Below are 14,162 nucleotides of genomic sequence, written 5' to 3' on the forward strand. Positions count from 1 at the left end.
ACTCATATGTCTGGAAATTGAACTTGTAGTTCAAAGGTAAATAAAATGTGGAATATGGTGCTTTTTAGGAAAACTAAACTACATGCTCAAAATGAGATCATTCCGATTTTCGTAAGAAGTTTATTCAGTTTGTGTTGCAGCATTGGTCATATTTGTGTTGAAATATACATGTATAAGCAAAATATGTAAGTATATAGGTGTGAATATTTAATAATCCTATATTACTGTTACAACAGTGATAGGACAGATTTACCGTGTTCAGCAGAGACAACAGATGAGTTTGACATTAACTCAAGCCAAAACACAATGAAAAATGAATTTTGTTTATTACATTTGTAGATCAAACATATGCAGTACCAACAAACAATAACATTAAAAGGCAGCACTGGATTATTTAAGTAAAAAGTTTACAAAACAAAGCTCCACTGACTCAGTGTAATGACTGGACAAACATGACAGTGCATATATTACAAACATGTCTGTGTTGCATTTTAAATTTTTGTTCAACAGTAAAGAAAAGTAAGCAGTGATCTTGATAATCCCTCTGATTTAGTCATTACATTTACACAATCGTTAAGACAGCATCAGAGTGTTTTCAACCCTTACAGTTACTGGAGTGTCAAAACTGAACAAGAATACGTATTTTTTGTGTGAACTGACCCTTGAAGAGACCGTCCTTAAAATCTACAAGTAATGAACATGAACTGACAGCAGCACAAAAGTTGTATTTTTGTGTCCATGCTGTGATGTTTGTGCTGCTGTGCCACAATCACCACATTGTGCTGGCGGTGGTGATGGTCCGTTTGGAGCTCTGCTAATTCCCTCACTCTGGAGGATTTCTTTTGTTGGTCATTATGTCTTGACTGAACGGTTCGACAGTTACATCACTGCTGTGTCCTTGTGTGTATGTGTGGCCCTTTGTGCTACAGTGGAGCGGGGACACGGCAGTGATGTCTGGGCTGGCAGGAAGCCCCTGGAGGGGACATGAGGTGACCCGAGCACCAGAGCTCTGATGCCCCCTATAGGCCACCAGGGTCATTACATATGTGAATACAAACAGTCCTGAGGTGAGGTGTATTAACACGGGTTTATTTATGGAGCTGTGTAGTTTTATAGTATAAAAAAAAAAAGAACATCATAAAAATCACATGGTATTAAAAACAAAACCAGTTAAAAAAAAAAAACAGTTCACATTACTAACAACTGAACCAGTATCAAAAAGCACTTAAACCAGAGGTGTCAAACGCATTTTAGCTCAGGGGCCACATACAGCCCAATATAATATAATATAATATAATATAATATAATATAATATGTCAATTCCAAACTTTTCTCAATGTTTTAGAGTGAAAAAAGTAAAATCACATTATGAAAATGTTCACATCTACAAATTATTCTTTAAAAAATGTGAAAAACCTGAAATTTCTGAAAGAAAAAAAAAGTGCAATGTAAAAAATATCATGTCCCATCTTATAATTTACAAATGTGCATTCCATCTTACAGATCACAGTGGGTCTACAAAAGGCACAAAACATTTACTAACAGGCAGAACATTGTTAAACTTGTACTTACTTCTCTTAAAACATTTCAGGTTGTTCATATTTGTTCAGGTTGTTCAGATTTTTCGTGAAAGGATAGTTTGCAAATGTAAATATTTTCATGTAATTTTACTTTAAAGACAAAAATTTGGAGTTGATATTATTCATAGGGCATTATGATAGTACTTTACTCTTCTAACCCACTTGAGATTCAATCGATATGTATGTAACACATGAACTAAAATAAGTTTGACACACTTGACTGTTAATAATTTTTGCATTTCACAACTTTATCCCAGGGGCCAGACTGGACCGTATGGTGGGCTGGGTTTGGCCCACAGACATATGTTTGACACAGCTGACTTAAATACACATCACAGATCCTGATCCCAGTGTGAGCTTACTAAACCAACCACAAACACACTAATAATCAGTGCTGTCTCATAAAAACAGTGGATAAACTGCATTTGTATTCACTGTGCCTGAGTCTAAAAGCCTTAACACTCACAAAGATGAGCAGATTACGAGCATTAAAGCATGCACACACACACACACTACTGTCCAAAGTTTATGGACACCTCCATTTTCCTCAAAGGACAGAGCTACACTTAAATGTCAATCTGTCTTCTTCTGTTCATTACTATTTTCTAGTTATGCCAATATATACAGAACTGTCTGCAGAGCAATACTGTTCAAATACTGCTGAAGATGCATTTATACCTGAGATCATCTGACTGCATCATGCAATATTTGTAACTACATTATTTCTGATGAAAAAAACAACTGCAGCGCAAGCCCACAGAAACATTACACACAACATATAAAGCATGTTCTGATCTTACTGAGCTTACACTACTGTGGATGCATAGAGTGAAGTCCAACTACGTCCACGTCACAAATCAGACTTCAGAGGGTGTTCCAGTTAATATTTTCATCTTGTCACATAAAGTGTACATGAATACTTTTTTTTTATACAAACTTTAAAGGATTCATTTACTTATACTCCTGATGAAAGTAAAGTAAAGATGAACATCATAGTGACAGGTAGCTGATGGCAGTTAAAACATCAGTATCTCTGAATCCATAACAGAAAGTTCCCACATTTATTTTCATTATCTGCCTCTTCATTGGTATTAAAGCAGTGTTAGGAAAGCCTGAGATACTACAGCCTCCAAAATGTATTTGGACAATACTGCACTGCAGAAAGTAGTATATTGATACCATAACAGTAAAAAAAAAACAAAAAACTTAAAACGAAATATCTGCCTTTTGGAGAAAATGGAGGTATAGTGGTGGTGTGTACTGTCAGGGGTAAAAGAAACCTCTATTAATAACACAGGGACATTAGTTTGGTAAACTGTCACTGGTGTAAATCCAACCTGAAAACATGTTTATAATTATCATGATAAGTGTCTCCATTAATCTTTTAGAATATCTGTGTTTCTCTTAAGTTGTCACTGCATTGCAAACACAGTGCATTCGTCTCTTCCTCCATGGGAATGATGAGTCCAGTGTGCTGAATGACATGCATACTTCTCTTGGCACTTGGCCCATGGATGTACTGTAAAACTGGACTTCAGTACACCGCCCACTCACTTAGGCTTTGTGAGACCATGAGCCAGCTGCGTTTTTATGTTCATTACAGTTCGTCCCTGTGGGTATGTGCTCCCACTCAGCCTAAAGACTTTACACTGAGTGGACAATGGGCATTATTAAAAACATCTGGAATAGAGACAAAACCCTGCACAAAAGTACTGACACTTGGTTTTAGAATGCATACTTAATATTATCAAAATCACAGTAAGGTCAAGGTCAATATCCATATGACTGTTACTGCAAAATATCATATATCTATGGCGTTTTTTCATCCCCAGTGTAAATGCTAATGCTTGACTGACAAGTCCAGAACAGGATAATACATGATCAGTGTAGGAAAAAAATGCAAAGGAACAATGGTGTACAATCTCAAGAGTTGGAAAGAACTATACAGATTGGATTTTGAAATATTTTTGGTTTCTCAGTTGCCCACAAATGTTCAGTTTAGGGATTGGACAAAATATATTCTATTGTACAATATATAAGCATAATATTGGGATTAAAGACATAATTGATACTTTTTGCCCCTTTACATGTATGTTTTCCAGATAATGGTGTTGCAAAATTACTGTATCCTATTGTCATCATTATTGTGCGAAACTCATTATTAGCATTAATATTGTGAGTTACTCAGTGAATCAAATCCTTGATGAGATCATGAAAATGCATTTTAAAGCCAAGTGTAAACAGGGTCTTACCTTGATATTATCAATGAGGTCCTGCTGATCACCAGGACAAACTTGCAGCTCCGTTTGTACATCCATAGATGCATCTCAGGCAGCTTCTAACCCTTTGATCCTGTTTGTGGTCCAGGGGCCCTGGTGGTCCATCCTGTTTGACCCCTCACACAGCTGTGGTTTCAGGTCTCAGTGGCTCCCTCTGCGGCTGTGCTCGAGGCTTCTGTTTTTGCTCCTGCTCCCAGAGCTTCACCCATCGGATGGTTTTGATTGTGAGCACCGTCCCGGCAATGTACAGGATGGCTGTGATGAGCCCGAACAGAGCCACTGCTGCATCCGCACCGCTCACGTCACAGTTCATCCAGGTGTAGCCGTTACGTGCATACAGCCGCTCACGCCGTTTACACACATCTGTTGAGTTGACCCCAATGATGAAGTGTAAGTAGAGCCCGACGGCGACCACGTACACCACTGCACCCACTGCCTGAAAAATCAGCGCTCCATACAGGAGCTTCTTGGACATCAGGTGGGGAGGTTTGTTCCCAGCGACGACAAAAAGCAGTGACAGGACGCCAAAGGTGAGGCTGAAGGTGATGCCGCCGTAGATGCCTGGCGCTCTCATCTGGCTGTACTGCATGTCCAGTTCTCGTACCTGCTGCAGCTCAGTGCCCTGCAGCTGGAAGTTGGAGTTAATGTTAAAACCGCCCATCCCAGCTGCAGAGGACATACCTGTTGTGACCATCTGAGCTGCGATTACACAGATCAAGACGAGGGCATTGGTCAAAACTGCACAAATCAGAACGATGCCTGAAAAGAAAGAATCACAGGGAGGAGCTTCAAGACTCATGAAAACAATTTACATTTTATTCCTGCAATAACACATTCTGTAAAAAGCCTGACACATTTTCACTTCAGTATGTAATAACAACCACATTCTGTGACAATTTATTACATATTATTTGTTAGATAATTGATAAAAAAATCTGGTCTTTTACTAGATTAAATTACTAGAAGACGTCTATGATAACTGTTAAGAGATCAAGCAAATAAATATGAAAGACAGAAAACTCATGATGCATTTTTCACTATTTTAAATATCGATAAACACAAAAATAATCTTCTACAATTAGAATACCTAATAATGTTCAACAATAATTTGTTGTAAAATAGGATTTAATCATGTGATCTACATCACATAAGTAACATAAAATAATGAAAAGCAACAAAACTGACAAATAATCTAATATTTGTTGAGTTGAGCTGGCCAAGTCATCAACAGTAATCATGACTTTATTTCATACATTCACACGTTATATTCAGTTCCACGATGAGCTTAAAATTTGCACAAAGAGTTTGGATAGAGGAAAAATAATCAAATATAAATACCTACCTTTTAGTTAGTCTAAATGTAATCAGAGATAGGCCTCTAACTGAACAATTTATAAGATACTTAGATTTTGTTCATTCAGTGTAGGCCTACTCTGGGACTTAAAATGGCTTAAAACATGTTATTAATGTTTTCTAGAGATTTGAGGTGATCAGCTTTCTCCCTCATTAAAGGGTCATGTTACTCTGAACTCTGAGAAAAGACTCGGTTAAACACCAGGAAACGGTTGTCCAGTATTCAGCGGGAGGAGGAAGGTACGCACCACAGAGTGAAACCAAAGTCCGCCCGGTGACGTAGCACCTCCTCCTCTATGAGGAGCTGACTCTGACTCACCTCTTCTGGAGCAGATGTGTATGCATTTGGACTCCTGATGCTCCACTGGATGAGCGTCCCGTGCGTCTCTGGGAGGGGGTCCAGCTTCCCGGGGGTAGTACGGGGGACGAGAGGAAGACCTGATGCACACATTGAAAACACTGAATACCATTTTAAAGGAAATGACTAAACAGTAGTCAAAAAGAACATTTAAAAAAAAATCTGAACTAAATGGCTTTTGTAGACTTCAGAGGCCAAATAATAAGAAACATTTGAGATACAGTCGCGGAAAAAATTATCAGACCACCCCTTGTTTTCTTCAATTTCTTGTTCATTTTAATGCCTGGTACAACTAAAGGTACATTTGTTTGGACAAATATAACGATACCAACAAAAATATCCCATGAGTTTAATTTCAGAGCTGATATCTAGCCATTTTCCATGTTTTCTTAATAATAGCCAAAATCACTTCAGTTCTTACATCAATAGCTATGGCATTGTACTGTCAAAAACAGTGCTTTTAGGCATTTCATGTTTTCTTTTCTGTCTGTTTTAGTCACATGATACACAAAGGAGTTAGTACTTGATTGCATAACCATTGTTTTTGATGACTTGATGGTCTAATAATTTTTTACACAACTGTATGTGAAGTATATACAGCAGTAAAAACTAAAGTTTCAAGGAAAAAGCAGCTTCTATAAACTTAAGTGGTACCATTTAGCGTGACCTTCCTTTACACTTAACATGTCTTTAACATCGTTTGTTCAGACAATATCACATTTATCGCATTAATTTTCTAATATTTCAAACCAGGTTTCATTCAACACGTTTCCAACTGTGCTGCTTCTTGTCATGGGGTCAGAGGTCACACTAAATCAGTGCTTTAACCTTTACAACCCATTTAGTTCCATTGTTTTTGTATCTTTTAAGGCTGTGCACATATTCCCTGTATATTCTTGTAGTATGTGAAGAAAATTAGAAATAAACATGTATGCTCATTTCAGCCCTGCAAAAACAACAAGCCTAGAGGTGTCCTAAGACTTTTGCACAGTACCTTGGTATTAGGGCTTTGATTTTCTAACACAATAACCAGCTGATCACATGACCTACATCCAGGAAGTACAGGTGACACTAGCTTTGAGGTATTTCAGGTACAACATATGAATGAATAAATAAATAAATAAATAAATAAATAAGTAGGTTTATCTCACTTTTGAAGTAACAGTACTTGATTAAATACATTCCACTAAAGCAGGAGTCTATATCTTTAAACACAACAATTAGATGAACCTGTGTTACTGTATAGAACCGGATGTACCTGTCGGGTGCAGCCCGCCTGTCATCGGGGGACTCCCGGTGGTGTCTGCGGTCTCCGTTTCGGTCCCGGTGTCCCCGGTCTGAACGGGGTGGATGGCTCATAGCTGCACCGAAACCAACACAATGACCTTTACAACAGAAGAAGAGTACAAACAACACAAGAAAGAGGCAGAGATGTTAGATTATGTACATGTTTGTTAGCTAGAGTTCATCTGAAAACAGCCGTTACAACGAAAATTTCGTTTCGGTCGATTAAACACATTAAAGGTCGTACTGAAAAAAACTGAAAAATACTGAAATTACTGATTTATTTCTACTATAGTCCTTTCTTTTCTGTTAACCATGTCAAACCAAACTGTTCTGGAGTAACACCAGTACAAGTGAACATCAAACCGCCGCCATTGAACAGGTTTTACCGTAAAATGAAGCCAGTTGGAACAGGAGCTCAGACTAACCCTCACATCTGAGCATATAAAGGTTTTTCATGTCGGTCACAAACTTACCGTTGAGTCGTGTCCGGTAAAAGCTGTTAAAACACCGACATTAGTGAGTGAACTTATGGCTCCTGTCGTCAGGTGGAACCCCACACCCACCTGGCGGGAGGAGGCGGAGTCCCTCGGGACGGCCGGAGGTGTCCCACCCCGGTCCTGGAGCCTCTGACACAGCCTGGTGTGTGTGTGTGTGTGTGTGTGTGTGTGTGTGTGTGTGTGTGTGTGTGCGCGTGCGTGCGTGCGTGCGTGCGTGCGTGTGTGTAGTTAAAGATGCCTCTGTTTTGATTCAGCCTGTTTGAGGCGGCGTGGGCCTTTTAATAAGACTGTCTGTCTGTCTGTGGTCTGTTTGTCTGTGGTCTGTTTGTCTGTCTGTGGTGTCACTCAGGAATGTTGTTGTTTAAGAGGCTCTTTTATAAATCCAGATTTATATGAGGCCCCTGCAGCCGAGAACAAGAACTCACACACTAGTGGGAAGCATCACTGTTCATGCTCTGATGTAAACATCTGACAAAACAAGCCTTCACACATAGAGCTAGAATAATACAAACAGATAAATACATACATTTGAGTCATTTCATTACTGTGTTCAAAATGGAGCAGGCTGAACCTAACCCTGACCCCCTAACCCCTAACCCTACCCTAACCTAACCTAACCTAACCTAACCTTAACCCTAACCCTAACCCCTAACCCCTAACCCTACCCTACCCTAACCCCTAACCCTAACCCTACCCTGACCCTAACCTAACCCTACCCTAACCCTAACCCTACTCTAACCCTAACTCCTAACCCTAACCTAACCCTAATCCTAACCCTACCCTAACCCTAACCTAACCCTACCCTAACCCTAATCCCCTAACCCTACCCTAACCCTTACCCTAACCCCTAACCTAGCCTAACCTAACCCTACCCTAACCCTAACCCTAACCCTAACCCCTAACCTAACCCTACCCTAACCCTAACCCTAACCCTAACCCTAACCCCTACCCTAACCCTAACCCCTAACCCCTAACCTAAACCTAACCCTAACCCTACCCTAACCCTAACCCTAACCCTAACCCTAACCCCTAACCCTACCCTAACCCTACCCTAACCTAACCTAACCTGACCTGACCTAACCTAACCTAACCCTAACCCTACCCTAACCCTAACCCTAACCCTAACCCCTAACCTAACCCTACCCTAACCCCTAACCTTAACCCTCTAACCCTAACCCCTAACCCGAACCCCAAATTTAAGTCACCAACACACAAACTAACTTATATTAAATGGAACATGTATATACGTTTATATCAATCAAGATAATAATTAACATATAGATAATTCTACATCATAATCCACTTTATATGTCCTAAATATAAAATATAAACCAATATAAATACAATTGTTTTGATTGTCTGATGATTGATTTCTTGCATGACGTATTGAGATCATTAAACATCATTATTCTTAATTAATTCAGTTTGTGACTTCTATAGGATAATCATTGAGTTTTGGTGACTATTAGATATCTATCTATCTATCTATCTATCTATCTATCTATCTATCTATCTATCTATCTATCTATCTATCTATCTATCTATCTATCTATCTATCTATCTATCTATCTATCTATCTATCATGTAAATATTCACTGAAATTGAACCATATGAAAAGTTTAGCAGAAAAATCACTCTTTGGTGGAGCTGTTGACAACTCATGTTGAAATGTGAGCAACTACACACTGTTTTTTGTAAAATGTGAAGAAAAAAATGAGGAAAAAATATATATAATCTTCACTATGTGTGTTATATTTAAAAGCTTAATCATCAAATATTCAATGAAAAAATAACCAAAGATGTTAGACAAATGTAGTGGAGCAATAAGAGTAATGTTTGCTTTGAAATGCAGAGAAGTATATTTTTATTCATTTATTTGTATTATTATAGTTTTCTATTTCTTCCTAGGTCATTTATTTTAGGCCTCTACTTCAATATATTCTGAGATAAAATATTGCAATGATGACTAACTTATATACAGACTAAACAGACGGAATTCTTCACATTAATCAAACAAAGTAAAAGTTATTAATAGATAAATGTGTTTCCTATAATAAAACGCCTTAAGAGTTGTCAGTTCCATCATTGTCCACTAGATGGCAGTATCACAAAACCAGTGGTGTTGTACGGCTTAAACTCTTCCGGGTCTCTTCATAAACGTAAACATGACAGTAGGTTAGACAGTCCCCGGTCCAGTTTATAGTCTGTTTTCTGTTACAGGTTTCCATTTTTATTCTCTCATGTTGATCCTCCGGACAGCGGCGGTCAGCTGCAGAGGGCTGGCCGCTCTGCGCTACCTGTCCTCCGGCTGCACCGCCTCCAGAGGTACCGCTACCTACATCCAGGGCCAGAGTCCAGAGCCACGCATCAGAGAATACTTCTACTACATCGACCATCAGGGACAGGTGAGTGTTCGCACTGAAACACAAAACTCACAGTGGATCCTTCTCCTTCTCCTCTCGTGACCCGATGTTTTCATCTGTTTCAGCTGTTCCTCGATGACACTAAAGTCAAGAACTTTGTCACCTGTTTCAAAGGTAAAACACAAAGTCTGTATGTCACCCAAAACTGAGCCAAAATATCATCACACAATATGTCTGTAAATCCTAATGTAATTCAGGGTTCATATAATCAGATCATATGAAATTTATCAAAACACTTACACTATACTGTGAATAATGTTTGTTATTCATGTGATATATTCATATAATTCTTGTTAAAATGTCTAAAGTCTGATTTTAGAGTCAGTTTGTCTCCTTTTAGAATTCCTAATAATGAACGCAGAACTGCAGAAAAGTAATATTTCTGTCTTTCCCATTATGCTTCTGAAAAAACATTGTTCACCCAGTTTTCCTTAATACATAGAATGATGAACATCCACCCAAAATAGTTCAGTATCCACACATTTATAAAACAAAGAATCATTCTGTCTTTGAGCCCAAACAGGCATGAATCTCTGTAAAGTCTTTTTTTTTTTTTTTTTTTTTTACATTTTATTACTAAGATGAATTCATCCTAATGAGCCAAATTTCATCCAAATGAATTTTCCCATAAAGAGAAAACCTAAAGAATATTTCTGGGAGAAGAGTTAAAGCTTCTGGTTAAGTTCTGATGCATTTATTTTTTATATTAACAACTTCTTTGAATAATATCCTAGTACTGAATGGAGAGACCAATTCCATTAAGTAACTGATAGCTATAGCTTTGTGTTTGTCTGTTTACGTGGCTTTAAAAATAATCTCAGTAAGGTTGACTTTATTTCAGCTACTTTCCATAGTTTAGTAACAATGCAATCCATGAGGGGTTTAAATAGTAATTATACTGAGCCTCCAGGGCACTTGTTAAAACACTCCTTAAGAGGATAACTGCGTTTCTATTGACACTAATCTAACAAAAGTCCTGTAGAATTTAAGTTATCAGAGGTGATGGAGCACTACAAAGGCTGAATGAAGTCTGATCCATGATACGTGACTATGGTCTCCTTAGTCTCATATGCCCTGACAGCTGGTAATGGACTTTTTCTGGCCCCAAAACAAAAAACTGGATGGTCATTTGAATCTATTTTACTAAGTTTCTATGCAATGAACTGGTGACATTTCCAAGGTGTACCCCGCCTTCGCCCATAAGTAGCTGGGATAGGTTCCAGCGACCCCTGTGACCCTAGTGAGGATAAAGCAGGTTCAGAAAATGAATGAAGGAATGCTATGATGATGTTATCTAAATGTCCATTCCAAATAAAGATATAATACATTTATTTTATTTTTTAAATAGTAATAATATGACAGTTTTAACCTTGACTCCTAACTCAAGCAACACAGCAAGGAACATTTCAATCCTTTAGTTTAATCCAAGAATTCAATTTTGGGATACGTGTTTTCCAATGGACACAAAGGGGATGAAGATTAACTAAAGCAGTCACACATAGCGGAGTGAAAAGGATGTTTTTTACCAGTGAGATGATATGTAGTAGAAGTATAAAGTTGCTGAAAGTGGAAAGACTCAAATAATATACAAATACCTCCAATTAGTTCCTACTATAGTTAAATAAAAGTATAAGAGTGCCATACTACATGCTGATTGGCTCTAAAATATCCTGTTGGTAGGGGCACAGTTTACACTCAGCTTTTACCTGAGCACAGTCACATATGGGATCATGCTTTTAATGAGTTGAGGGAGTCTTTGTCAGATGTTTAACCGTCTCAAGAACATCTGTGTTTCTTCAACAGACAAACACTTCCTGGTCTTCTTCTTCAGTCGTCTGCGGTTGAATCAGAGTGGGCGTTACCAGGAGGACTTCCCCTTCCTGTCCCTGTGTGGCAGAGAGAGGAACTTTGTGCGCTGTGATGATCAACCTGTGGTCTTCACCCACCTGCTCCAGGGCACTGAGGCAGACCAGGAGCTGCTGTCGTATTGCGGCGGGGCGGACAAACTGTCCGTCCCGTTCCGCCCCGAGGCCCTCTACATGCACCCCATCAGTGGGCGGGTTTACCACCCCTGCACAGAGCGCGCAGGGGGCGTCGGCCTGGTCAGGTCGGCTCTGGCCATAGAACTGAGCCCCTTCTTTGTTTATGCAGCTGATCAGGGTCAATCAGGACAGCCGACACACTTTAAATGGGGCGGGAAGCAACACACACTGACCAATGAGCTCTCAGGATGCTTCCCGACAGCAGAGGAGGGCAGTGGGGAGGATGGAGGAGTGGGATAACATCCAGAGCTACGCAAAGGTCTATATAAAATACTATTTCCCATAGTGACCGTGGGAAAACTGCTGCTTTGATGGAACCCCAGTGGCCAACAGAAGCAGATATTCACTGTTTCAGTCTGTATTTTATGGCTGAAGAAGTTTATGTCTGCCATTTGTTACATATCTTCACTCTATCGGTTCCATGTTGCAGATTATAGCTCAAGGAGAGATTTAATCAGCTGGAGACTTTGAAAGGTTGAGAAGATATTAAACTATTCACTGTGTCCAAAGCGCTTGTTTGACAGAAAACATATTTATTAGGTTATTTTCTAATCTGTTAATCTCAAAAGTTGTCAGACTAATGGTGTGATGAACATTAAATGGATTGAAAATTAGTGAAAATGCTGAACTGCTGAAAAAATGTTCCCAGTCAAACCTTCCCTCTAACCACAGATATGTAATTTGTGATTGAAACATCTACTTTTTGGCTTTTCCTCAACAGGTGGAGGTGGATTCTAGGTTTTGGCTGCAGAGACTGACATTTGCATTCCAGCTAGTGTATGTTTTATGGTTTAGAGAATAAAAACAATTTGGTCAGGGACAGGAGAAGATCATGGTTTGGTTTAAACATTAATGAACACACTGGATCATTTTCTGCCACTTCATTGTGGAGTTTTTGTGTTTTAACCAAGCTCTTGTGCCTTTTTCTAAACTAGATCTAGTGTTTTCAGCCTTAAACTCATACATACAATGTTTGATGCTGCTGTCATTAACAACTGGTAAATATTGGAAGGTTCTTTCAACTGAAAACAAAAAGTTTACATCCACGCCGAAAGCACCACGTTTTAAACTTCCCAAATCACACAAGATAGCAAGATGTTCTCTTAGCAGAAACATACAGTGGAAATAGACCTTTTAGAAGGAACACCTGAGATACTTGGATTTTTTACCAGTTTGAGTTTAATCTAAAGATTAGTTTTAAAAGGCATGTTTTAGTTTTTAAAATGGAAAAGCTCCCTTAACATTGGGGAGGTTTGTGAACAAATAAACCTGCAGGAATGTGATAGAAATCTGTGTGGAAAAACCACTGACAAATGTGTTCAGAGAAGGTATATTTGTTCACACTCTAAAATGAACATTTTCAGCCAAAATAACTTAATTTACAGTTGTAAACAGATGAAAGTTAACAGTCAAATGCAGAGACACATGTTCGTTTGTTTACATGTCACAAAAGGTATAAAAAAAAAAATGTACATAAAACTGATGATATAGAGATAATCATAATATTCTTAATACTTGGACAATTATGCTCAAATATATGACCAGTCCAAGGCTTTTTTCACACTCTAAAATAAACATTTTCAGCCAAAATAACTTAATTTACAGTTGGAAAGTGGATGAAAGTTAACAGTCAAATGCAGAGGCACTTGTTCTTTTTCTTTTACATGACACAAAATATTATAAATAAAAGTATACACACATTACGTCCCTTGTTCCTGATAATGTAGAGATAATTCCAATATACTTAATTAATACTTGGACAACCATGCACGACCAGTCCCAGGCTTTTTTCACACTCTAAAATGAACATTTTCAGCCAAAATAACTTCATTTACAGTTGGAAAGTGGATGAACGTTAATAGTCAAACAAATGCAGACACGTTCTTCATTTTTTTACATGACACAAAATATAAATAAAAATATACACACATTACGTCCCACGTTCCTGATAATGTAGAGATAATTCTAATATACTTAATTAATACTTGGACAACCATGCACGACCAGTCCCAGGCTTTTTTCACACTCTAAAATGAACATTTTCAGCCAAAATAACTTCATTTACAGTTGGAAAGTGGATGAAAGTTAACAGTCAGACAAATGCAGACACTTGTTCCTTTTCTTTTACATGACACAAAATATTATAAATAAAAGTATAAACACATTACGTCCCATGTTCCTGATAATGTAGAGATAATTCTAATATATTTAATTAATACTTGGACAACCATGCACGACCAGTCCCAGGCTTTTTTCACACTCTAAAATGAACATTTTCAGCCAAGATAACTTCATTTACAGGTGGAAAGTAGATGAAAGTTAATAGTCAAACAAATGCAGGCA

At 38.3% G+C, this 14,162-nt stretch overlaps 2 protein-coding genes across 3 annotated transcripts; one reads left to right on the forward strand and one right to left on the reverse strand.

Annotated features, from left to right (window-relative positions):
• Positions 1-1,625: 1,625 nt before the first annotated feature.
• On the reverse strand, positions 1,626-7,431 carry LOC115418689 (MARVEL domain-containing protein 3). 2 transcript variants are annotated; one of them, XM_030133236.1, is made up of 4 exons: positions 7,331-7,431; positions 6,829-6,955; positions 5,532-5,650; positions 1,626-4,618 (listed from the first exon to the last, which is right to left on the reverse strand). In XM_030133236.1, exons 2-4 carry the CDS (start codon positions 6,927-6,929, stop codon positions 3,978-3,980), a joined length of 861 nt encoding a protein of 286 aa, XP_029989096.1. In that variant the 5' UTR covers positions 6,930-6,955; positions 7,331-7,431; the 3' UTR covers positions 1,626-3,977. The 2 variants fall into 2 exon arrangements, with proteins under 2 accessions (XP_029989096.1, XP_029989097.1); XM_030133237.1 differs by having other exon boundaries at positions 6,829-6,931; positions 7,331-7,413.
• A 2,065-nt stretch (positions 7,432-9,496) lies between these two features.
• On the forward strand, positions 9,497-12,698 carry c4h8orf82 (chromosome 4 C8orf82 homolog). Its single transcript, XM_030133238.1, has 3 exons — positions 9,497-9,759; positions 9,843-9,891; positions 11,581-12,698. The coding sequence occupies exons 1-3, from the start codon at positions 9,595-9,597 to the stop codon at positions 12,057-12,059; spliced, it is 693 nt and encodes a 230-aa protein (XP_029989098.1). The 5' UTR covers positions 9,497-9,594; the 3' UTR covers positions 12,060-12,698.
• The last annotated feature ends 1,464 nt before the right edge of the window (positions 12,699-14,162 follow it).

The sequence above is a fragment of the Sphaeramia orbicularis genome, chromosome 4 (assembly GCF_902148855.1).
Source record: "Sphaeramia orbicularis chromosome 4, fSphaOr1.1, whole genome shotgun sequence".
Lineage (NCBI taxonomy): Eukaryota > Metazoa > Chordata > Actinopteri > Kurtiformes > Apogonidae > Sphaeramia > Sphaeramia orbicularis.